This window comes from Bombina bombina, chromosome 7, assembly GCF_027579735.1.
Source record: "Bombina bombina isolate aBomBom1 chromosome 7, aBomBom1.pri, whole genome shotgun sequence".
In the NCBI taxonomy this organism is placed as follows: domain Eukaryota; kingdom Metazoa; phylum Chordata; class Amphibia; order Anura; family Bombinatoridae; genus Bombina; species Bombina bombina.
The window spans coordinates 633,239,582-633,266,828 of record NC_069505.1 but is presented as its reverse complement, the minus strand read 5'-3'; the positions used below and the strand labels follow the sequence as shown (position 1 = coordinate 633,266,828).

General features: G+C 44.7%; 1 protein-coding gene across 2 annotated transcripts in view; it reads right to left on the bottom strand.

Annotated features, from left to right (window-relative positions):
- PPP1R13L (protein phosphatase 1 regulatory subunit 13 like) overlaps nt 1-27,247 on the bottom strand; it is a 129,917-nt gene that overhangs the window by 13,681 nt on the left and 88,989 nt on the right. Inside the window, exons 2-9 of one of the 2 annotated variants that reach the window (XM_053688786.1) lie at nt 18,478-18,569; nt 13,487-13,608; nt 12,907-13,387; nt 12,730-12,822; nt 8,176-8,261; nt 5,433-6,290; nt 5,135-5,272; nt 2,645-2,778 (exon numbers count right to left, since the gene is read on the bottom strand). In XM_053688786.1, the coding sequence (XP_053544761.1) occupies nt 2,645-2,778; nt 5,135-5,272; nt 5,433-6,290; nt 8,176-8,261; nt 12,730-12,822; nt 12,907-13,387; nt 13,487-13,608; nt 18,478-18,532 (1,967 nt within the window). In that variant the 5' untranslated portion in view covers nt 18,533-18,569. Of the gene's footprint in view, nt 1-2,644; nt 2,779-5,134; nt 5,273-5,432; nt 6,291-8,175; nt 8,262-12,729; nt 12,823-12,906; nt 13,388-13,486; nt 13,609-18,477; nt 20,231-27,247 lie in introns of those variants that run through there. The other variant, XM_053688785.1, reaches the window with a different exon arrangement.

Here is a 27,247-nt window from a genome sequence, read left to right as displayed (position 1 = left end):
CTTACTCTCAGTAACCCCCCCTGTATCTCTTACTCTCAGTAACCCCCCCTGTATCTCTTACTCTCAGTAACCCCCCCTGTATCTCTTACTCTCAGTAACCCCCCCTGTATCTCTTACTCTCAGTAACCCCCCTGTATCTCTTACTCTCTGTATCCCCCCTGTATCTCTTACTCTCTGTATCCCCCCCTGTATCTCTTACTCTCAGTAACCCCCCCTGTATCTCTTACTCTCAGTAACAACCCCTGTATCTTACTCTCAGTAACCCCCCCTGTATCTCTTACTCTCAGTAACCCCCCCTGTATCTCTTACTCTCTGTATCCCCCCCTGTATCTCTTACTCTCTGTATCCCCCCCTGTATCTCTTACTCTCTGTATCCCCCCCTGTATCTCTTACTCTCAGTAACAACCCCTGTATCTCTTACTCTCTGTATCCCCCCCTGTATCTCTTACTCTCTGTATCCCCCCTGTATCTCTTACTCTCTGTATCCCCCCTGTATCTCTTACTCTCTGTATCCCCCCCTGTATCTCTTACTCTCAGTAACCCCCCCTGTATCTCTTACTCTCAGTAACAACCCCTGTATCTTACTCTCAGTAACCCCCCCTGTATCTCTTACTCTCAGTAACCCCCCCCTGTATCTCTTACTCTCAGTAACCCCCCCTGTATCTCTTACTCTCTGTATCCCCCCTGTATCTCTTACTCTCTGTATCCCCCCCTGTATCTCTTACTCTCTGTATCCCCCCTGTATCTCTTACTCTCTGTATCCCCCCTGTATCTCTTACTCTCTGTATCCCCCCTGTATCTCTTACTCTCTGTATCCCCCCTGTATCTCTTACTCTCTGTATCCCCCCCTGTATCTCTTACTCTCAGTAACAACCCCTGTATCTTACTCTCAGTAACCCCCCCTGTATCTCTTACTCTCAGTAACCCCCCCTGTATCTCTTACTCTCAGTAACCCCCCCTGTATCTCTTACTCTCTGTATCCCCCCCGTATCTCTTACTCTCTGTATCCCCCCCCTGTATCTCTTACTCTCTGTATCCTCCCTGTATCTCTTACTCTCTGTATCCCCCCTGTATCTCTTACTCTCTGTATCCTCCCTGTATCTCTTACTCTCTGTATCCCCCCCTGTATCTCTTACTCTCTGTATCCCCCCTGTATCTCTTACTCTCTGTATCCCCCCCTGTATCTCTTACTCTCTGTATCCTCCCTGTATCTCTTACTCTCTGTATCCCCCCTGTATCTCTTACTCTCTGTATCCCCCCTGTATCTCTTACTCTCTGTATCCCCCTGTATCTCTTACTCTCTGTATCCCCCCTGTATCTCTTACTCTCTGTATCCTCCCTGTATCTCTTACTCTCAGTATCCCCCCTGTATCTCTTACTCTCTGTATCCCCCCCTGTATCTCTTACTCTCTGTATCCCCCCTGTATCTCTTACTCTCTGTATCCCCCCTGTATCTCTTACTCTCTGTATCCCCCCTGTATCTCTTACTCTCAGTATCCTCCCTGTATCTCTTACTCTCTGTATCCCCCCTGTATCTCTTACTCTCTGTATCCCCCCTGTATCTCTTACTCTCTGTATCCCCCCTGTATCTCTTACTCTCAGTATCCTCCCTGTATCTCTTACTCTCTGTATCCCCCCTGTATCTCTTACTCTCTGTATCCCCCCTGTATCTCTTACTCTCTGTATCCCCCCCTGTATCTCTTACTCTCAGTATCCCCCCTGTATCTCTTACTCTCTGTATCCCCCCCTGTATCTCTTACTCTCTGTATCCCCCTGTATCTCTTACTCTCTGTATCCCCCCTGTATCTCTTACTCTCAGTATCCCCCCTGTATCTCTTACTCTCTGTATCCCCCCTGTATCTCTTACTCTCTGTATCCCCCCCCCTGTATCTCTTACTCTCTGTATCCCCCCCTGTATCTCTTACTCTCTGTATCCCCCTGTATCTCTTACTCTCTGTATCCCCCCTGTATCTCTTACTCTCAGTATCCCCCCTGTATCTCTTACTCTCTGTATCCCCCCCTGTATCTCTTACTCTCTGTATCCTCCCTGTATCTCTTACTCTCTGTATCCCCCCTGTATCTCTTACTCTCTGTATCCTCCCTGTATCTCTTACTCTCAGTATCCCCCCTGTATCTCTTACTCTCTGTATCCCCCCCTGTATCTCTTACTCTCTGTATCCCCCCCCTGTATCTCTTACTCTCTGTATCCCCCCTGTATCTCTTACTCTCTGTATCCCCCCTGTATCTCTTACTCTCAGTATCCCCCCTGTATCTCTTACTCTCTGTATCCCCCCTGTATCTCTTACTCTCTGTATCCCCCCTGTATCTCTTACTCTCAGTATCCCCCCTGTATCTCTTACTCTCTGTATCCCCCCCTGTATCTCTTACTCTCAGTATCCCCCCCTGTATCTCTTACTCTCAGTATCCCCCCTGTATCTCTTACTCTCAGTATCCCCCCTGTATCTCTTACTCTCGGTATCCTCCCTGTATCTCTTACTCTCTGTATCCCCCCCTGTATCTCTAACTCTTTGTACCCCCCCCTGTATCTCTTACTCTCAGTATCCCCCCCCCCTGTATCTCTTACTCTTTGTATCCCCCCTGTATCTCTTACTCTCAGTAGCCTCCCGCATGTTGTTTATCTTACCATCCGTGACTATCTGCAGCGTTAACATTGGCTCCGCTGTTCACAAGTAAGTTAACAATGTGGTAATTAGCGCCACATATTGCATTGTGCAGGGCGGTGATTCCCTCCTCGTTAGGTAGGCTGGGGTCATTTACCTGCAAGTAGAGAAAGTGTAAATAATTTTGTACATGTAGCCTGTGCTTTTGTGTTATGCCATGGAGAGACCCGCAGAGCACTTAGCCCCTCCCCTGCCAAAGACCTAGAGATAACTTAGTCCCTCCCTTGCCAAAGACCTGCAGAGCACTTAGCCCCTCCCCTGCCAAAGACCTGCAGAGCACTTAGCTCCTCCCCTGCCAAAGACCTAGAAAGCACTTAGCCCCTCCGTTGCCAAAGACCAAGAGAGCACTTAGCCCCTCCCCTGCCAAAGACCAAGAGAGCACTTAGCCTTCTCCCCTACCAAAGACCTGCAGAGCACTTAGCCTTCTCCTCTGCCAAAGACCTGCAGAGCACTTAGCCTCCTCCCCTGCCAAAGACCTGCAGAGCACTTAGCCTCCTCCCCTGTCAAAGACCTGCAGAGCACTTAGCCTCCTCCCCTGCCAAAGACCTGCAGAGCACTTAGCCTTCTCTCCTACCAAAGACCTGCAGAGCACTTAGCCTCCTCCCCTGCCAAAGACCTGCAGAGCACTTAGCCTCCTCCCCTGCCAAAGACCTGCAGAGCACTTAGCCTCCTCCCCTGCCAAAGACCTGCAGAGCACTTAGCCTCCTCCCCTGCCAAAGACCTGCAGAGCACTTAGCCTCCTCCCCTGCCAAAGACCTGCAGAGCACTTAGCCTCCTCCCCTGCTATGGAGAGACCTGCAGAGCACTTAGCCTCCTCCCCTGCCAAAGACCTGCAGAGCACTTAGCCTCCTCCCCTGCCAAAGACCTGCAGAGCACTTAGCCCCTCCCCTGCCAAAGACCTGCAGAGCACTTAGCCCCTCCCCTGCCAAAGACCTGCAGAGCACTTAGCCTCCTCCCCTGCCAAAGACCTGCAGAGCACTTAGCCTCCTCCCCTGCCAAAGACCTGCAGAGCACTTAGCCTTCTCTCCTACCAAAGACCTGCAGAGCACTTAGCCTCCTCCCCTGCCAAAGACCTGCAGAGCACTTAGCCTCCTCCCCTGCCAAAGACCTGCAGAGCACTTAGCCTCCTCCCCTGCCAAAGACCTGCAGAGCACTTAGCCTCCTCCTCTGCCAAAGACCTGCAGAGCACTTAGCCTCCTCCCCTGCCAAAGACCTGCAGAGCACTTAGCCTCCTCCCCTGCCAAAGACCTGCAGAGCACTTAGCCTCCTCCCCTGCTATGGAGAGACCTGCAGAGCACTTAGCCTCCTCCCCTGCCAAAGACCTGCAGAGCACTTAGCCTCCTCCCCTGCCAAAGACCTGCAGAGCACTTAGCCCCTCCCCTGCCAAAAACCTGCAGAGCACTTAGCCCCTCCCCTGCCAAAGACCTGCAGAGCACTTAGCCTCCTCCCCTGCCAAAGACCTGCAGAGCACTTAGCCCCTCCCCTGCTATGGAGAGACCTACACAGCACATAGCCTGCTAGGGAGAGACCTGCAGAGCACTTAGCCTCCTCCCCTGCTATGGAGAGACCTGCAGAGCACTTAGCCTTCTCCCCTGCCAAAGGCCTGCAGAGCACTTAGCCTCCTCCCCTGCCAAAGACCTGCAGAGCACTTAGCCTCCTCCCCTACCAAAGACCTGCAGAGCACTTAGCCTCCTCCCCCTGCCAAAGACCTGCAGAGCACTTAGCCTTCTCCCCTGCCAAAGACCTGCAGAGCACTTAGCCTCCTCCCCTGCTATGGAGAGACCTACACAGCACTTAGCCCCTACCAAGGACCTGCACAACACTTAGCCCCTCCCCTAACAAGAACCAGCAGAGAACTTAGCCCCCCTCCTACTACCAAAGACCTGCAGAGCACTTAGCCCCTCCCCTGCTATGGAGAGACCTGCAGAGCACTTAGCCCCTCCCCTGCTATGGAGAGACCTGCAGAGCACTTAGCCTCCTCCCCTGCTATGGAGAGACCTGCAGAGCACTTAGCCTCCTCCCCTGCCAAAGACCTGCAGAGCACTTAGCCTCCTCCCCTGCTATGGAGAGACCTGCAGAGCACTTAGCCTCCTCCCCTGCTATGGAGAGACCTGCAGAGCACTTAGCCTTCTCCCCTGCCAAAGACCTGCAGAGCACTTAGCCTTCTCCCCTACCAAAGACCTGCAGAGCACTTAGCCCTTCCCCTGCTATGGAGAGACCTACACAGCACTTAGCCCCTACCAAGGACCTGCACAACACTTAGCCCCTCCCCTAACAAGAACCAGCAGAGAACTTAGCCCCTCTCCTACTACCAAAGACCTGCAGAGCACTTAGCCCCTCCCCTGCTATGGAGAGACCTGCAGAGCACTTAGCCCCTCCCCTGCAGAGCACTTAGCACCCCCTGCTAGGGAGAAAACAGTATTTAACACACTTGAAAGATTTGCAGTACATACCTCTCTCAGAGCCTGTGTCACCACGTCCAGTTCACCTGTCAGTGCACCATCTAGAAGCATTATGAGGGGGTCCAGTCTGGCTCTGCGGGGGCCAGATTTGCGTGGGGAGTTACGGCCCTTTAAAGCAGATCGGAGACCCTAGATGTAGGTAAGAGGATGTTAAAAACAAAACCTCATGCAGCTATCCCTCTTTAGTAACACATTATATCTCTTGCCCTATACCCTCTCTTCCTCACACTTCCTCTTTTTTTAGTCTCATTCTTTTCTTCTTTCACACCTAATAATGTATTGCTCTTACCATGGTCTGATTTCCTCCAATCACCACAGGAACTCCTGACTCCACTTCAGAAGGCACAGGGCATGCCCCCACCCTGGATTCTGATCCCTCTATAATGATGCAAGGTGGTTCCTCAGGGGATGGTGTACGATTAGGGGAGGAGTCTGATAATTTCTCTTCAGTCTTGGCATCCTCAATAATTGTGGGTGTCTTAAAGTAGGTGTTTATCATCTCATCCTCAGTTCCCTGTTCCTCTGAGACAGACCCATACTTTTGTGAGGAGCCTTGAAACTTCTCATCTGTTTTTAGCTTGCTGGGAGCTCTCCCAAAAAGACGACCCATAATTTGCTTGTACTGTCGGTTGTGAGAGGGAAGAAGAGGGCCCTGACTTGTGTGCTCTTGGGAGCCCCTCCTCCTCAAAGGGCGTGGCATATCTTCAAGTACTCTCTGTACCTCAGCCAATGAGGGAGGAAGTGTGGGCTGAAGACGGGTGGGACTGAGGGGTCGGGGCACTTCCTCACTCTGAGGTGCTACTTGAGCAGGCACAGCAGGGAGTGGCAAATCTGGTACTACAGGTAAAAATAAAGGCGGTGGCTGGACCATAGTCACTGGAGGTTGTGTGGATTGCATAGGGGGTGGGGTCTGGTGCTCCCAGAATGCATTTTGCAGACGAAAAATCATGGAAAGAGGGAGGGGCCTGTGAGGCTGGTTTCTCCCTTGAGGAGGTGGAACAGGAATACGCGAGATAGGCTGCTGAGTGGGGAGTGAACGGGGCAGAGTGCCAGTTCCTGATCTCCGTACAGGCTCCACCCCAGAGGAAATACGGTCTGTACCTGAGGAAAATTTGTAACCTCGAGGGAGAGTGGAAGAGGAGTCTCCCTGTGGGGTAAAAGAGAAGAGAGGGTTATAGACACATGGCTAAAGAAAGTACATTAAAGGGTCAGAGAAGTCCTAAAGCCTAAACCTGCTGCGTAAGCAACTTTCTAATTCACTTAAATTTGTTCTCTTGGTATCCTTTGTTGAAGGAGCAGCTAGCTGAGCACATCAGATGAGCCAATGACAAGAGGCATTTATGTGCAACCACCAATCTGCAACTAGCTCCCAGTAGTACTGCATTGCTGCTCTTGAGCATACCTACGTGTATTTTTCAACAAAGGATACCAAAAAAATGAAGCACATTAGATAACAGAAGGAAATTGGAAAAATGTTGCATGCTCTGTCTGAATTATATGTTTTATATAAAAGACATGTTTGGGGGTTTCATTATTTTCACACACAACACATTACATATTAATACCCCACACGCGTTTCTGCCTGTGCTTATTAGATAAGCTCATCATCTGGACTAGAAGATATTTATTTCAGTATAAATTACAATATATGACAGCGCTGCGTTTTCTTCAGCATATAACCCTCTAAGTCGGAGAACTTGCTGGGTGAGATAAAACTCCGCCCTCTTATGAGAAATAAAATATTAAGAAAACACAATTTGCAAATCTCTGAGCTGAAGAATGAACGTACAGGACCAATATGTATCACAATGTACGTATCAATCTGTATTGTATGAAGGGTTAATAAACAGCAGTGTCACACGAAGCGTTAATAAACAGCAGTGTCATATGAAGGGTTAATAAACAGCAGTGTCACACCAAGGGTTAATAAACAGCAGTGTCACATGAAGGGTTAATAAACAGCAGTGTCACATGAAGAGCTAATAAACAGCAGTGTCACATGAAGAGCTAATAAACAGCAGTGTCACATGAAGGGCTAATAAACAGCAGTGTCACATGAAGGGCTAATAAACAGCAGTGTCACATGAAGGGCTAATAAGCAGCAGTGTCACACGAAGGGTTAATAAACAGCAGTGTCACACGAAGGGCTAATAAACAGCAGTGTCACATGAAGGGCTAATAAACAGCAGTGTCACATGAAGGGCTAATAAACAGCAGTGTCACATGAAGGGCTAATAAGCAGCAGTGTCACACGAAGGGTTAATAAACAGCAGTGTCACACGAAGGGCTAATAAACAGCAGTGTCACACGCAGGGTTAATAAACAGCAGTGTCACACCAAGGGTTAATAAACAGCAGTGTCACACCAAGGGTTAATAAACAGCAGTGTCATATGAAGGGTTAATAAACAGCAGTGTCACATGAAGGGCTAATAAACAGCAGTGTCACATGAAGGGTTAATAAACAGCAGTGTCACATGAAGAGCTAATAAACAGCAGTGTCACATGAAGGGCTAATAAACAGCAGTGTCACACGGATGGTTAATAAACAGCAGTGTCACACAAAGGGTTAATAAACAGCAGTGTCATATGAAGGGTTAATAAACAGCAGTGTCATATGAAGGGTTAATAAACAGCAGTGTCACATGAAGGGCTAATAAACAGCAGTGTCACATGAAGGGCTAATAAACAGCAGTGTCACATGAAGGGTTAATAAACAGCAGTGTCACATGAAGAGCTAATAAACAGCAGTGTCACATGAAGGGCTAATAAACAGCAGTGTCACACGGATGGTTAATAAACAGCAGTGTCACACGGATGGTTAATAAACAGCAGTGTCACACAAAGGGTTAATAAACAGAAGTCATACGGATGGTTTCTCCTTATGCCTCTCTTAGCTAAAGTAATAAATATTTGCCAGACAAGGCACTGAATTGTATTTTACATTTAGGGCAGTTAGGAAGCTCTCGGATGACCCCTCTACAAGCGAGTTCTTCTGCGCACTGACCGGCTTAAAGAAACAGGCGCCTCTTACCTTCCCTTTCGCTGGCATGGCGTCCAAGCTGCTCTCCCTCCAGGCCCCAACAAGCGGAAGACCCCCAATAGGGGCTCGATCAGACCCTGTGTGTAAAAGAAACACTTTTCAGGGCTTGTGATGGGCAGAAAACAAGAATTGGATCAGACAGTTGACAGAGAAAAAGGAGGTGAAACAAGCGTTGGAAGACGCATATGACAAGGTAAAGGAAGGGGTGAATTCATATAAACTGCAAACCCTTTTTAACCTTGTTTTAACTTAAAGGGACAGTCTAGGCAGAATTAGACTTTTATGATTCAGATAGGACATTTTATACAACTTTCCAATTTACTTTTATCATCAAATTTGCTTTGTTCTCTTGGTATTCTTAGTTGAAAGCTAAATCTAGGTAGGCTCATATGCCAATTTCTAAGCCTTTGAAGGCCGCCCCTTATCTCAGTGCATTTTGACAGTTTTTCACAGCTAGTTCATATGTGCCATATAGATAGTAACATAGTAGATAAGGTTGAAAAAAGACAGAAGTCCATTGAGTTCAACTTATACAAATCTAAAATACTTACAAAAAGCTCCAGTTAAGCTTAAATAACCCAATTGAAATGTGACCCATTTATTACTAGCAATCATATCCATGAATTTTGTTTATATACAGAAATGTATCCAGACTATTTTTAAATGTATCTAGGGTATTGGCATTCACTACCTCCTTTGGAAATGAGTTCCACAATTGTATTGCTCTTACAGTGAAAAAACATTTCCGTTGCAGGAGATTTAATCTCCTTTCCTCCAACCTTAAATTGTGACCTCTTGTCAGAAACAATTTTCTTGGAATAAACAGAGCTTCTTCCATCTCTGTATATGGGCCTTGAATATATTTATATAAAGTAATCATGTCACCTCTCAAGCGCCTTTTATCTAAAGAAAACAGGCCCAGTTTGGCTAGCCTCTCCTCATAGGTTAATTTCTCCAATCCCCCTATTAGCTTTGTGGCCCTTCTCTGAACTTTTTCTAGTTCTGCAATATCTTTTTTTTTGCGATTGATCCCCAGAACTGCACTCCATACTCAAGGTGAGGTCTTACCAGGGCTTTATATAGTGACAGAATTATGCTTTCCTCCCTTGAATCAATGCCTCTTTTAATACATGCTAGTATCTTATTAGCCTTTGAAGCCGCTGCCCTGCATTGTGCACCCATCTTTAGCTTGTTATCTATTACTACCCCCAAATCCCTTTCCTCCTGTGTTTGGCTAAGTCTTGTCCCATTTAAATAATACGTTGCCTGCTTATTTTTATTTCTAAAATGTAGAACCTTGCATTTTCCCGTATTAAATCTCATTTTCCATTTACCTGCCCATAGTTCTCATTTTTGCAGGTCCCTTTGTAACGAAAGTTCATCCTGCTCTGACCTAATGACCTTACTTAATTTAGTATCATCTGCAAAAATAGAGATGTCACAATTTAATCCTTGCTCCAAGTCATTTATAAAAATATTAAAAAGAACAGGGCCCAGTACTGATCCCTGGGGGACTCCACTGATTACCTTTGTCCAATCTGAGTATGATCCATTTACTACTACTCGTTGCTCCCTATCTTTTATCCAGTTATTTATCCATGAGCTAACATTTTCAGCTATTCCCAGTCTCCTAATTTTGTGCATTAATCTCTCATGTGGCACTGTATCAAACGCCTTTGCAAAATCTAAGTATATCACATCAACTGATTCCCCTTTATCTATATTTTTACTTCCTCGTCAAATCTAATTAGATTAGTTTGACATGATCTATTTCTCCTAAAGCCATGCTGATTAGAACTCATAATCTTGTTTACACGAATATGCTCATCAATATAATCCTTTATAATCCCTTCAAATATCTTCCCCATATATAGATAACGCTGCTCACTCCTGTAGTGTTACCTAGGAGTCAGCACTGATTGGCTAAAATGCAAGTCTGTCACCAAAACTGAGATAAGAGGGCAGTCAGCAGAGGCTTAGATACAAGGTAATCACAGAGGTAAAAAGTGTATTAATATAACTGAGATAAGGGGCAGTCTGCAGAGGCTTAGATACAAGGTAATCACAGAGGTAAAAAGTATATTAATATAACTGAGATAAGGAGCAGTCTGCAGAGACTTAGATACAGGGTAATCACAGAGGTAAAAAGTATATTAATATAACTGAGATAAGGGGTAGTCTGCAGAGGTTTAGATACAAGGTAATCACAGGTAAAAAGTGTATTAATATAACTGAGATAAGGGGCAGTCTGCAGAGGCTTAGATACAAGGTAATCACAGAGGTAAAAAGTATATTAATATAACTGAGATAAGGGGCAGTCTGCAGAGGCTTAGATACAAGGTAATCACAGAGGTAAAAAGTATATTAATATAACTGAGATAAGGGGCAGTCTGCAGAGGCTTAGATACAAGGTAATCACAGAGGTACAAGTATATTATTATAACTGTGTTGGTTGTGCAAAACTAGGGAATGGGTAATAAAGGGATTATCTATTTTTTTTAAACAATAAACATTTTTGGTGCTTACTGTCCCTTTAACTATTATTTCAAATCGTACCTTTAACGTTTCCTTAATGTTGTGTATAGGTGATACTGCTATACGTTATTCCCTCTTACATCCACGGGACATTGTATATGAGCTGTCAGCTGTTGTACTGTGTATTCTCAGTTTATTTGCCGGCACTGACATTGGCGTATCTTTCAAGTTTCTCTATCGGTGTCATGTTTGTCTATCGGTGTCAAGTTTCTCTATCGGTGTCATGTTTCTCTATCGGTGTCATGTTTCTCTATCGTTGTCATGTTTCTCTATCGGTGTCATGTTTCTCTATCGTTGTCATGTTTCTCTATCGTTGTCAAGTTTCTCTATCGGTGTCATGTTTCTCTATCGGTGTCATGTTTCTCTATCGGTGTCATGTTTGTCTATCGTTGTCATGTTTGTCTATCGGTGTCATGTTTGTCTATCGGTGTCATATTTGTCTATCGGTGTCATGTTTGTCTATCGGTGTCATGTTTGTCTATCGGTGTCATGTTTCTCTATCGGTGTCATGTTTCTCTATCGGTGTCATGTTTGTCTATCGGTGTCATGTTTGTCTATCGGTGTCATGTTTCTCAATCGGTGTCATGTTTGTCTATCGGTGTCATGTTTGTCTATCGGTGTCATGTTTGTCTATCGGTGTCATGTTTGTCTATCGGTGTCATGTTTGTCTATCGGTGTCATGTTTGTCTATCGGTGTCATGTTTCTCAATCGGTGTCATGTTTGTCTATCGGTGTCATGTTTCTCTGTCGGTGTCATGTTTCTCTATCGGTGTCATGTTTCTCTATCGGTGTCATGTTTCTCTATCGGTGTCATGTTTGTCTATCGGTGTCATGTTTGTCTATCGGTGTCATGTTTGTCTATCGGTGTCATGTTTCTCTATCGGTGTCATGTTTGTCTATCGGTGTCATGTCTCTAAATAAATAAAGGTATGGGGGGATATCCAAAACCTATTGTCAGTTTGTAAAATCTAAACCTTGTTCTTATAGGAGCAGAGAAGACACTCTTCTGAACAATTCACAAACATCTTATACCCGCTGGGATAGAGATTTTCATAAAATAAAGGATTCTGACTCTGCACTCTCTCAAATAAAGTATTGAAACTTTGGCATGTTGGAGAGCTTAATTTCACTTTGTTATAAAATAAAGGATTCACAGACCGGGTCAAGTAAACAGTATGAAACCTGCCCTGGCCAATTCCAGTAGAACATTACAAACACGTACACTGGTAACACATTGCGACCGATAACTACAGCTTACAATTATCAAAAGCACAAAGAAAGTGCAATAAAAATGCACTTAATTATTGCTTTGTCACCTGGGTATTTTTTATAACACTTAAATATATTATAGGACACTGAATGTGGACATTAAGGAGTTAAACGATCCCAACAAAAACGTAAACCACCTTCCTGTGGAAAAAACGGAATTCTCATTTATGAACAAGTTCCACAGATCCTGTATCTAGTCTGGGGGTGACCTATATATATATAAGGAAGCAGGAACGCCAACGCATTTTGCACACGTGTCATGAGGCCAAAATAAAACCAAGTGATATTTAGATAACTATGGTGAATATCAATGATACATTCTGGAATAATCCTGACCACGTATAGCATACGAGTAAAGCTTACAATGATTACATGTAAAATGCGTCGGATCTTTAATTTATTCACACAAAATAGTTTAATATTGAAGACGGTTTTCTGTACGACTATTATCAGTAATATACAAAAGCTGTGATGTCTGTTGAGATGACACATATATATGTGAAAAACTTAGAAACAAAAAGCAATGCCAACGCATTTTGTAGTTATCCTATACTTGCTGCTTCACAGAGGGTATTTCATATAAGATTAATATATACTAAACACCACTGAATCTGCAACAGATTATTCATTAACTTCAAGACCTAAGATCATTCCTGTAGTCTGAAGTAACCTTCAAGGTTTCCAGACAAACAACCACCTCCCTCTCTCTTCTCTCTCTCCCCATGACCAGTGGAGACTTACTTTCTGAAGATGGTTTCTTTTCATACGAAACATCCAGATCAGACTCGTTCCAGTTGCGTTGTGGTGGCCGGCGGCGAAGAGAACTGACATCATCTGCAAGTATCCAACACAGGTCATTAAAATACACATAATCTGCGTGATAGAACAACCAGTAGATTATTAATCAATAAAAAGTACCTGAAAACCTGGGTACGAAGCCAGGAGGGACCTCATAGGCTGGTGTATGCCTCTGTGGGGGACCCCATTCAGTATACATCCCTCCGGGGGGCATATCCGGTACAGGTGAGGCAGATCGAGGTACCAGAGGGTAATCATATGAGCCAGACAACAGACGGGGTGAGGGAGAGCGTTCATAGTAATGTAATCGAGGAGAGGAGGGGCGACCTCTGGGGCTACGCAATGGGGCGCTGAGATAGGAATCTGTATTAGAGTCAGTAGAATGGGTCCGACGAGTGAGGGTGGGGGAAATCGGGTGTGAGGGACCTGAGGGTGTGTGGCTAAAAAACAATTGGGGGGCCACAGGCATGGACTCTTGTGGGCGGGGTTTGAGAACAGGTAGGTTGGAGGTGATAGAGACAGGATTTGGAGAGGGGATGGACTTCCGTGTCAGTGAGGGGGAAAGGGAGAGGACAGTTCCCTGAGTGGGAACATCTTTACTCTATAGGGGAGAAAAAAGAGAATGTTCATCGTTAGTAACCTGCATCACACACCTACTGACATAGGTAAGTACCTTCTACATATATATCAAACTGTATACCTGTCCCTTGATAGGGTTTCCGGCTTCTCTCTTATTCTCCAGCTCACGTCTCAGGACATCTAATTTGGCCGCTGCAGAATCCAGTTCCATTTGCTTCAAATCCAATTCCTGGGAGGCCAGAGCTGTGCAAAAAGGAAGCCATCTTACATTTACACATAATAAAAAGCGCGGTTCTGCGTTATACACCACATATGTGCGCTAGTCCTTACCCAACTGAGTGCATGCTTGTGTCTAATATTACCCTTTATAGCTAGCTAAAAACACAAGAGAAATCAGTCTCATTACCTCCACTCCAGACTACGTTATACACCACATATGTGCGCTAGTCCTTACCCAACTGAGTGCATGCTTGTGTCTGATATTACCCTTTATAGCTAACTAAAAACACAAGAGAAATCAGTCTCATTACCTCCACTCCAGACTACGTTATACACCACATATGTGCGCTAGTCCTTACCCAACTGAGTGCATGCTTGTGTCTGATATTACCCTTTATAGCTAACTAAAAACACAAGAGAAATCAGTCTCATTACCTCCACTCCAGACTACGTTATACACCACATATGTGCGCTAGTCCTTACCCAACTGAGTGCATGCTTGTGTCTGATATTACCCTTTATAGCTAACTAAAAACACAAGAGAAATCAGTCTCATTACCTCCACTCCAGACTACGTTATATACCACATATGTGCGCTAGTCCTTACCTACCTGAGTGCATGCTTGTGTCTGATATTACCCTTTATAGATAGCTAAAAACACAAGAGAAATCAGTCTCAGTACCTCCACTCCAGACTACGTTATACACCACATATGTGCACTAGTCCTTGCCTAACTGAGTGCATGCTTGTGTCTGATATTACCCTTTATAGCTAGCTAAAAACACAAGAGAAATCAGTCTCATTACCTCCACTCCAGACTACGTTATACACCACATATGTGCGCTAGTCCTTACCCAACTGAGTGCATGCTTGTGTCTGATATTACCCTTTATAGCTAACTAAAAACACAAGAGAAATCAGTCTCATTACCTCCACTCCAGACTACGTTATATACCACATATGTGCGCTAGTCCTTACCTACCTGAGTGCATGCTTGTGTCTGATATTACCCTTTATAGATAGCTAAAAACACAAGAGAAATCAGTCTCAGTACCTCCACTCCAGACTACGTTATACACCACATATGTGCACTAGTCCTTGCCTAACTGAGTGCATGCTTGTGTCTGATATTACCCTTTATAGCTAGCTAAAAACACAAGAGAAATCAGTCTCATTACCTCCACTCCAGAATACGTTATACACAACATATGTGCGCTAGTCCTTACCTAACTGAGTGCATGCTTGTGTCTGATATTACCCTTTATAGCTAGCTAAAAACACAAGAGAAATCAGTCTCAGTACCTCCACTCCAGAATACGTTATACACAACATATGTGCGCTAGTCCTTACCTAACTGAGTGCATGCTTGTGTCTGATATTACCCTTTATAGCTAGCTAAAAACACAAGAGAAATCAGTCTCCACACTCCAGACTAAGTTATACACCACATATGTGCACTAGTCCTTACCTAACTGAGTGCATGCTTGTGTCTGATATTACCCTTTATAGCTAGCTAAAAACACAAGAGAAATCAGTCTCCACACTCCAGACTAAGTTATACACCACATATGTGCACTAGTCCTTACCTAACTGAGTGCATGCTTGTGTCTGATATTACCCTTTATAGCTAGCTAAAAACACAAGAGAAATCAGTCTCCACACTCCAGACTAAGTTATACACCACATATGTGCACTAGTCCTTACCTAACTGAGTGCATGCTTGTGTCTGATATTACCCTTTATAGCTAACTAAAAACACAAGAGAAATCAGTCTCCACACTCCAGACTAAGTTATACACCACATATGTGCACTAGTCCTTACCTAACTGAGTGCATGCTTGTGTCTGATATTACCCTTTATAGCTAGCTAAATACACAAGAGAAATCAGTCGCCGCACTCCAGACTACGTTATACACCACACCTGATTGGAACAGCCAATAGAATGCAAGCTCAATCCTATTGGCTGATTGGATCAGCCAATAAGATTTTTTTCTACCTTAATTCTGATTGGCTGATAGAATTCTATCAGCCAATCGGAATCTAAGGGACGCCATCTTGGATGACGTCACTTAAAGGAACCGTCATTCAGTAAGAAGACTTCGTTTGAAGAGGATGCTCCGCGTCGGATGTCTTGAAGATGGACCCGCTCCGCGTCGGATGGATGAAGATAGAAGATGCCGTCTGGATGAAGACTTCTGCCCGTCTGGAGGACCACTTCGCCCGGCTTGGATGAAGACTCCTCCCGGCTTCGTTGAGGACTTCGGCCCGGTTGGATGAAGACTTCTGCCGCTTCCTTGAGGATGGATGTCCGGTCTTCAGAACAGTAAGTCGATCTTCAGGGGGTTAGTGTTAGGTTTTTTTAAGGGTGTATTGGGTGGGTTTTATTTTTTAGATTAGGGTTTGGGCCGCAAAAGAGCCAACTGTCCTTTTAAGGGCAATGCCCATCCAAATGCCCTTTTCAGGGCAATGGGGAGCTTAGGTTTTTTTACATAGTATTTTATTTGGGGGGTTGGTTGTGTGGGTGGTGGGTTTTACTGTTGGGGGGGTTATTTGTATTTTTTTTTACAGGTAAAAGAGCTGATTACTTTGGGGCAATGCCCCGCAAAAGGCCCTATTGGTAGTTTAGTTTAGGCTAGGGTTTTTTTTTTATTTTGGGGGGGGGGGGGATTTTTTTTTTTATTTTGATAGGGCTATTAGATTAGGTGTAATTAGTTTAAATATCTTGTAATTTGTTTATTATTTTCTGTAATTTAGTGGGTTTTTTGTACTTTAGCTAATTTAATTTATTTAATTGTTTTTAATTTAGTTAATTTATTTAATTGTAGGGTTAGGTTAGGTGTTATTGTAACTTAGGTTAGGTTTTATTTTACAGATACTTTTGTATTTATTTTAGCTAGGTAGTTATTAAATAGTTAATAACTATTCTACCTAGTTAAAATAAATACAAACTTGCCTGTAAAATAAAAATAAACCCTAAGCTAGCTACAATGTAGCTATTAGTTATATTGTATCTAGCTTAGGGTTTATTTTATAGGTAAGTATTTAGTTTTAAATAGGAATAATTTAGGTAATAATATTATTTTTTATTTAGATTTATTGTAATTCTATTTAAGTTAGGGGGTGTTAGGGTTAGACTTAGGTTTAGGGGTTAATACATTTAGTATAGTGGCAGCGACGTTGGGGGCGGCAGATTAGGGGTTAATAAATGTAGATAGGTGGCGGCGATGTTAGGGACGGCAGATTAAGGGTTAATATGATTTAACTAGTGTTTGCGAGGCGGGAGTGCGGCGGTTTAGGGGTTAATATGTTTATTATAGTTGCGGCGATGTCCGCAGCGGCAGATTAGGGGTTAAAATTTTTATTTTAGTGTTTGTGATGCGGGAGGGCCTCGGTTTAGGGGTTAATAGGTAGTTTATGGGTGTTAGTGTACTTTTTAGCACTTTAGTTATTAGTTTTATGTTACGGCGTTGTACCATAAAACTCTTAACTACTGACTTTTAAATGCGTTAGGGATCTTGGAGGTAGAGGGTGTACCGCTCACTTTTTGGCCTCCCAGGACAGACTCGTAATACCAGCGCTATGGAAGTCCCATAGAAAAAAGACTTTACAAAGTTTACGTACGTCGTTATGCGGTAAGGCCAAAAAAGTGTGCGGTGCCCCTAAACCTGCAAGACTCGTAATAGCAGCGGTAGTGAAAAAGCAGCGTTAGGACCCGTTAACGCTGCTTTTTCAGCCTAACGCAAAACTCGTAATCTAGCCGTATGTTTTTACGCAACTAACTAGAATAAAAGTTACGTTTTATTTTCATCTCCCATGATGTCTGCTTGGATGTGATTGTATTTGTATTATGTATATGTCCTGATTTGTATTTCTCTTTAACCTCTTCTCTGCCGGAGAGAATTAAGAAAATGAGCAGAAAACCACTTTATGGATTGTTTGTTTTTTCCAATTAGCAGATTTTCTAAAAATGTGCTGCCAGTAAAACAAATCCCAGTATGCCCCACGGGTGAACCGGTTGGACTTACATATTATAAATCAGACACTAATAATTTAATATAATCCATATGGGTGGCTCCGATTAGACTCTTCCTATATTTTTCCAGATGTATTTGGCTTGGAAGCATTATAGATTATAATAATTGTTTTCATAGGGTGGAGTATTAATAAAGAAGACAAAAAACATCTTATGCAAGACAGAAACTGATTGTGGTTATGCTGTGTATAAATTATACTGTACAGATACCATAGGGGATGGAGTCATCTGACTTTATCTCATTTATACTCCATCAGTGTTACAGGGTCGATGTGTCATTATGTAGGATCATTGTATAGGACATATGTGTCAGCATATAGGAGAAAGTAAGATTTATACATCCCACTCACACTATATAATAGGGTCTATGTATGAATGTTTAAGCTAGAGCTTCCCTCGCATATATACCAGTGATACCATAGGACTGCTATAGGGTTTGTGTTTCAGCATATAGGAGAGATCACACCTCATATATCCTTACCTCAAAAATCATGTATCCCATCAATACTATAGGACTGCTATAGGGTTTGTGTTTCAGCGTATAGGAGAGATCACACCTCATATATCCTTACCTCACACATCATGTATCCCATCAATACTATAGGACTGTTATAGGGCTTGTTAGTGTATATAGGATGGAGCCTGTACAACTATTATTTACAATAGACCTGCTGTATGTGTATCACCACAAAGCCTCTCTTGAATACCAAATCTGTACTATGTAACCCTTGTAGAAGTTATGGGTCAGATATATTGATGATTATATGATTGATATATTGATGATTATATGATTGATATATTGATGATTATATGATTAGTATATTGATGACATATAAAGCAAAACAAGTTATTACTCACAATGGTAGTTCATGTCCATAAATGCCTTCTCTGCTTTGACTTGGTCTCCTGCCATCTTGCGAAGAGAATCTCGCCAACTAATCAGTTTGGTCCTGGGAAGGACAATGACCTCCATTATAAACCCAAAAATAAGTCAGATAATAAGTGAGAAGTTACATAGAACAGAGGTAGAGATATGCACAGGACAGACTCCTCTGAGAATAAGTAAGAAAGGATAATGTTTGTGATCTACACAAGGGAGGGATTAAATGTCCCACACATGGAGGTACACAGCGCCCACAGGGTAGGGGAGGGAGATGAGTCAGGGGAGGGAGGGACACCTTTTTCATCACATTCCTGTGCTCTGTTTCAGACACTGGTGAGAGAGGGAGAGCAAGCAGGAATGTGTGTGACCGCAAAGATAAGCCTTATAGGTACATAAACACAAACAGAGAGACAGGTACAGAGAGACTTGTGAGAGAGAGGGAGAGAGAGAGAGACTGGTACAGAAAGACTGGTGAGAGAGGGAGAGACAGTTACAGAGAGACTGGTGAGAGAGGGAGAGCAAGCAGTAATGTGTGTGACCGCAAAGATAAGCCTTATAGGTACATAAACACAAACAGAGAGACAGGTACAGAGAGACTTGTGAGAGAGAGAGAGACTGGTACAGAAAGACTGGTGAGAGAGGGAGAGACAGTTACAGAGAGACTGGTGAGAGAGGGAGAGCAAGCAGGAATGTGTGTGACCGCAAAGATAAGCCTTATAGGTACATAAACACAAACAGAGAGACAGGTACAGAGAGACTTGTGAGAGAGAGGGAGAGAGAGAGAGACTGGTACAGAAAGACTGGTGAGAGAGGGAGAGACAGTTACAGAGAGACTGGTGAGAGAGGGAGAGCAAGCAGGAATGTGTGTGACCGCAAAGATAAGCCTTATAGGTACATAAACACAAACAGAGAGACAGGTACAGAGAGACTTGTGAGAGAGAGGGAGAGAGAGAGAGACTGGTACAGAAAGACTGGTGAGAGAGGGAGAGACAGTTACAGAGAGACTTGTGAGAGAGAGGGAGAGAGAGAGAGACTGGTACAGAAAGACTGGTGAGAGAGAGGAAGAGACAGTTACAGAGAGACTGGTGAGAGAGGGAGAGACTGGTGAGAGAGGGAGAGACTGGTGAGAGAGGGAGAGGCTGGTGAGAGACTGGTGAGAGAGGGAGAGCAAGCAGTAATGTGTGTGACCGCAAAGATAAGCCTTATAGGTACATAAACACAAACAGAGAGACAGGTACAGAGAGACTTGTGAGAGAGAGGGAGAGAGAGAGAGACTGGTACAGTAAGACTGGTGAGAGAGAGGAAGAGACAGTTACAGAGAGACTTGTGAGAGAGAGAGAGAGAGAGAGACTGGTACAGAAAGACTGGTGAGAGAGAGGAAGAGACAGTTACAGAGAGACTGGTGAGAGAGGGAGAGCAAGCAGGAATGTGTGTGACTGCAAAGATAAGCCTTATAGGAACATAAACACAAATAGAGAGAGAGAAGCACAGAGAGACTGGTGAGAGAGGGAGATACTGGTGAGAGAGGGAGAGACTGGTGAGAGAGGGAGAGACAGTTACAGAGAGACTGTTGAGGGAGGGAGAGACTGACTGTTGAGAGAGGGAGAGACTGTTGAGAGAGGGAGAGACTGGTGAGAGAGGGAGAGACAGTTACAGAGAGACTGGTGAGAGAGGGAGAGACAGTTACAGAGACTGGTGAGAGAGGGAGAGACAGTTACAGAGAGACTGGTGAGAGAGGGAGAGACTGGTGAGAGAGGGAGAGACAGTTACAGAGAGACTGGTGAGAGAGGGAGAGACTGATGAGAGAGGGAGAGACAGTTACAGAGAGACTGGTGAGAGAGGGAGAGACTGGTGAGAGAGGGAGAGACATTTACAGAGAGACTGGTGAGAGAGGGAGAGACTGGTGAGAGAGGGAGAGGCTGGTGAGAGAGAGACAGTTACAGAGAGACTGGTGAGAGAGGGAGAGACAGTTACAGAGAGACTGGTGAGAGAGGGAGAGACTGGTGAGAGAGGGAGAGGCTGGTGAGAGACTGGTGAGAGAGGGAGAGCAAGCAGGAATGTGTGTGACTGCAAATATAAGCCTTATAGGTACATAAACACAAAGAGAGACACAAAGAGAGAGAGACACAAAGAGAGAGAGAGAGAGAGAGAGAGAGACACACACACACACACACCGGTACAGAGAGACACAATAGAGACAGATAGATGAATCAGACAGACATATATATAGAAAGATAGGACAGACAGCTAGATAGACAGATACAAAAACAGACAGACAGACAGATACAGACAAACAGATATAACAGTCAGACAGATACAGACAGACAGAGATAAACACAGTATTTAGAAGTAAGATAACTGGGAAACTAAGCCCCAGGGAATGTAAGATAGACGCAGTGTCATGTGAAAACCTTGCAGACCCCCTCAGGGTGGGATATAATCACGCACGTGCTGAGCAGGACGCACAAATACACACCTGGGCAGCTATGTGTGTGTGCAGCGTACGTGTGTTTTTGTCACACTGCAGTAACGACTCAGGGTGTGATGGGTATTTGGGGACAGATTGTCCACAGGTGTCCCACCCAAGATTAGGAATCCAAAAGACTCACCCAAAATGTGCACACCTCCTGCACATCACACACACACACACACACCTCCTGCACATCACACACACACACCTCCTGCACATCACACACACACACACCTCCTGCACATCACACACACACACACCTCCTGCACATCACACACACACACACACCTCCTGCACATCACACACACACACACCTCCTGCACATCACACACACACACACCTCCTGCACATCACACACACACACACCTCCTGCACATCACACACACACACACCACCTGCACATCACACACACACACACCACCTGCACATCACACACATACACACCACCTGCACATCACACACACACACCACCTGCACATCACACACACCTCCTGCACATCACACACATACACACCACCTGCACATCACACACATACACACCACCTGCACATCACACACACACACACACACACCACCTGCACATCACACACACACACACACCACCTGCACATCACACACACCTCCTGCACATCACACACACACACACACACACACACACACACACACACACCACCTGCACATCACACACCACCTGCACATCACACACCACCTGCACATCACACACCTCCTGCACATCACACACACACACACACCTCCTGCACATCACACACACACACCTCCTGCACATCACACACACACACCTCCTGCACATCACACACACACCTCCTGCACATCACACACACACACCTCCTGCACATCACACACACACACACACCTCCTGCACATCACACACACACACACCTCCTGCACATCACACACACACACACCTCCTGCACATCACACACACACACACACACCACCTGCACATCACACACACACACACACCACCTGCACATCACACACATACACACCACCTGCACATCACACACACACACACACACACCACCTGCACATCACACACATACACACCACCTGCACATCACACACACACACACACCACCTGCACATCACACACACACACCACCTGCACATCACACACACACACACACCACCTGCACATCACACACACCTCCTGCACATCACACACACACACACACCTCCTGCACATCACACACACACACACCACCTGCACATCACACACCACCTGCACATCACACACCACCTGCACATCACACACCACCTGCACATCACACACCTCCTGCACATCACACACATACACACCACCTGCACATCACACACACATACACACCACCTGCACATCACACACACACACACACACACCACCTGCACATCACACACACACACCACCTGCACATCACACACACACACCACCTGCACATCACACACACCTCCTGCACATCACACACACACACACCTCCTGCACATCACACACACACACACACACACCACCTGCACATCACACACCACCTGCACATCACACACCACCTGCACATCACACACACACACCTCCTGCACATCACACACACACCTCCTGCACATCACACACACACACACACCTCCTGCACATCACACACACACACCTCCTGCACATCACACACACACACACCTCCTGCACATCACACACACACACACACCTCCTGCACATCACACACACACACACCTCCTGCACATCACACACACACACACACACCTCCTGCACATCACACACACACACCTCCTGCACATCACACACACACACATCTCCTGCACATCACACACACACACACCACCTGCACATCACACACACACACACACCACCTGCACATCACACACATACACACCACCTGCACATCACACACACACACCACCTGCACATCACACACACACACACACACCACCTGCACATCACACACACACACACCACCTGCACATCACACACACCTCCTGCACATCACACACACACACACCTCCTGCACATCACACACACACACACACACACCTCCTGCACATCACACACACACACACACACCACCTGCACATCACACACCACCTGCACATCACACACCACCTGCACATCACACACCACCTGCACATCACACACCTCCTGCACATCACACACACACCTCCTGCACATCACACACACACACCTCCTGCACATCACACACACACACCTCCTGCACATCACACACACACCTCCTGCACATCACACACACACCTCCTGCACATCACACACACACCTCCTGCACATCACACACACACCTCCTGCACATCACACACACACCACCTGCACATCACACACACACACCACCTGCACATCACACACACACACACACACACACCACCTGCACATCACACACACACACACACACACCACCTGCACATCACACACACACACCACCTGCACATCACACACACACCACCTGCACATCACACACACACACACACCACCTGCACATCACACACACACACACACCACCTGCACATCACACACACACACACCACCTGCACATCACACACACCTCCTGCACATCACACACACCTCCTGCACAACAAACACACACCTCCTGCACATCACACACACACTTCCTGCACATCACACACACACACCTCCTGTACATCACACACACCCCTCCTGTACAACACACACACACTTCCTTCACATCACACACACCTCCTGCACATCACACACACCCCTCCTGTACAACACACACACACTTCCTTCACATCACACACACACACCACCTGCACAACACACACACACACACCTCCTGCACAACACACAAACACACACCTCCTGCACATCACACAACAGCACAAAACCACAACACACACCTCCTGCATATCACACAATTCCACAACACAAACACTGCCTGTCTCAAAAACTCACAACTCTGCACCCCAGTCTCATGTGACACACACAGGCAGTGACACACACTACAGGCAGTGACACACACTACAGGCAGTGACACACACTACAGGCAGTGGCACACACACCAGCAGTGGCACACACACCGGCAGTGACACACACACAGGCAGTGACACACACACAGGCAGTGACACACACACAGGCAGTGACACACACACACTACAGGCAGTGACACACACTTCAGGCCGTGATACACACTTCAGGCCGTGATACACACTTCAGGCCGTGATACACACTTCAGGCCGTGACACACACTTCAGGCCGTGACACACACTTCAGGCCGTGACACACACTTCAGGCCGTGACACACACACAGGCAGTGACACACACTTCAGGCAGTGACACACACTTCAGGCAGTGACACACACAGACAGTGACAAACACACCGGCAGTGACACACACACAGACAGTGACAAACACACCGGCAGTGACACACACACAGGCAGTGACACACACTTCAGGCCGTGACACACACTTCAGGCCGTGACACACACACAGACAGTGACACACACTTCAGGCAGTGACACACACACAGACAGTGACAAACACACCGGCAGTGACACACACACACACACAGACAGTAACACACACACAGACAGTGACACACACACAGACAGTGACACACACACAGACAGTGACACACACAGGCAGTGACACACACACAGTTACAAACACACAGACAGTGACATACACACAGACAGTGACATACACACAGACAGTGACATACACACAGACAGTGACACACACACAGGCAGTGACAAACACACACAGGCAGTGACACACACACAGACAGTGACACACACACAGACAGTGACACACACACAGACAGTGACACACACACAGACAGTGACACACAGACAGTGACACACAGACAGTGACACACACACAGGCAGTGACACACACACAGACAGTGACATACACACATAGACAGTGACACACACACAGACAGTGACACACACACACAGTCAGTGACACACACAGACAGTGACATACACACAGACAGTGACACACAAAGCATAAATAATGTGCTGCATCTCAGATACCAATTTGTAGCGTTTTCTGCGACACTAAGTGCTGATTCTTATTTAAAGGGACACTCAAGTTAAAATTAAACTTTGATGATTCAGATAGAGCAGCAATTTTTAACAACTTTCCAATTTACTTCCATTAACAAAATGTGCACAGTCTTTTTATATTTACACTTTTGAGTTACCAGCTACTACTGAGCATGTGCAAGAATTCACAGAATATATACGAATATGCATTTGTGATTGGCTGATGGCTGTCACATGGTATGTATATGCATCTGTGATTGGCTGATGGCTGTCACATGGTATGTATATGCATCTGTGATTGGCTGATGGCTGTCACATGGTATGTATATGCATCTGTGATTGGCTGATGGCTGTCACATGGTATGTATATGCATCTGTGATTGGCTGATGGCTGTCACATGGTATGTATATGCATCTGTGATTGGCTGATGGCTGTCACATGATACAGGGGGAGTGGAAATAGACATAACTGAAATTTGTCACACAAAAATCTACTAATGTGAATTCAGACTAAGAGCTATTTGTTGTCTTTTTATCATACAAATCTGCTGTATTTACTGGTTCTGACACTTTACAACCACTTGGCTTCAGAGTGAAGCTTGTCTTACAACTCATCTACCCACTAACTCAGGCACAACGCGGTCGGTCCCTGGGTCAAAAAGAAACGATGCGGTTTCTGTACGTCTGAGACCACTTTGGCTTTAAACTGAAACAACTCTGCTTTATTTAGACAAATACAAATGTGATTAAATACTATAAAAATAAATCTTCACTGTCTGAAACATCAAAACACAATGCACCGTGCAACAGATTTTCATGTTCCAATATGCTCCCGAGGGCCCGCTTTAGTCTCCCTACAGTGTCTGTCATGGGACTCGCGGTGCAATACAGGGGGGGGGACTGAAAGCTAAACGCTACCAAACTACAGATTGTAACAATATTGTTTAAAATACTGCAGACTGTAGCAATTTTATGTTACTAATTACAAGATCAGACTCAACACCGTGATTGGAGGAAGCCGGATTCCTCATTTTAGACCCAGGAAGAGGCTTTGCGACGGGTGGAGGAAGCTGGAGCGGCTGTGAAGATTAAAAGGTAAGGGTTTTTTTTCTCAACAGGAGTGAAATGTAAATGTTGATGAATTAAAGTGCCCCTGTTTTTAATTAAATTTTTAAAAACCGGGCACTTTAGCATCAAAATTGACATTCACTTTAAATGTCCCATTAAAACAGGGCTCGACAAACCCAGGAACCAGGAACTACTGGCTTCTAGCATTGTACCCCTGGCTCCTCTATATATATCTGTATACAAATACCACTGCCTGCCCCTAAATACTCCTACTGGCTCCTAAATATTAAACAGATTTATCGACCCCTGCATTAAAATATAGAAATTTATACAATATGGAAAATTTTGCCAGATGGGTGTCATTCATAAAGAAGCTGGGTGGTGGTCAGTGCAATACTTTCTAATATTATCACATTTTCTGCTAACCAAAGCACAAATTAATAGCATAATTTAACATAAAAGTATTTAATAATTTGCGCAATAAACATTTTATATATCTATCTATATATATATATATATATATATATATATATATATATATATATATACATACATATACACTCACACATACATACATACATATACACTCACACATACATACATACATATACACTCACACATACATACATACATATACACTCACACATACATACATACATATACACTCACACATACATACATACATATACACTCACACATACATACATACATATACACTCACACATACATACATACATATACACTCACACATACATACATACATATACACTCACACATACATATACACTCACACATACATACATACATATACACTCACACATACATACATACATATACACTCACACATACATACATATACACTCACACATACATATACACTCACACATACATACATACATACATATACACTCACACATACATACATACATATACACTCACACATACATACATACATATACACTCACACATACATATACACTCACACATACATATACACTCACACATACATACATATACACTCACACATACATACATACATATACACTCACACATACATACATACATATACACTCACACATACATACATACATATACACTCACACATACATACATACATATACACTCACACATACATACATACATATACACTCACACATACATACATACATATACACTCACACATACAT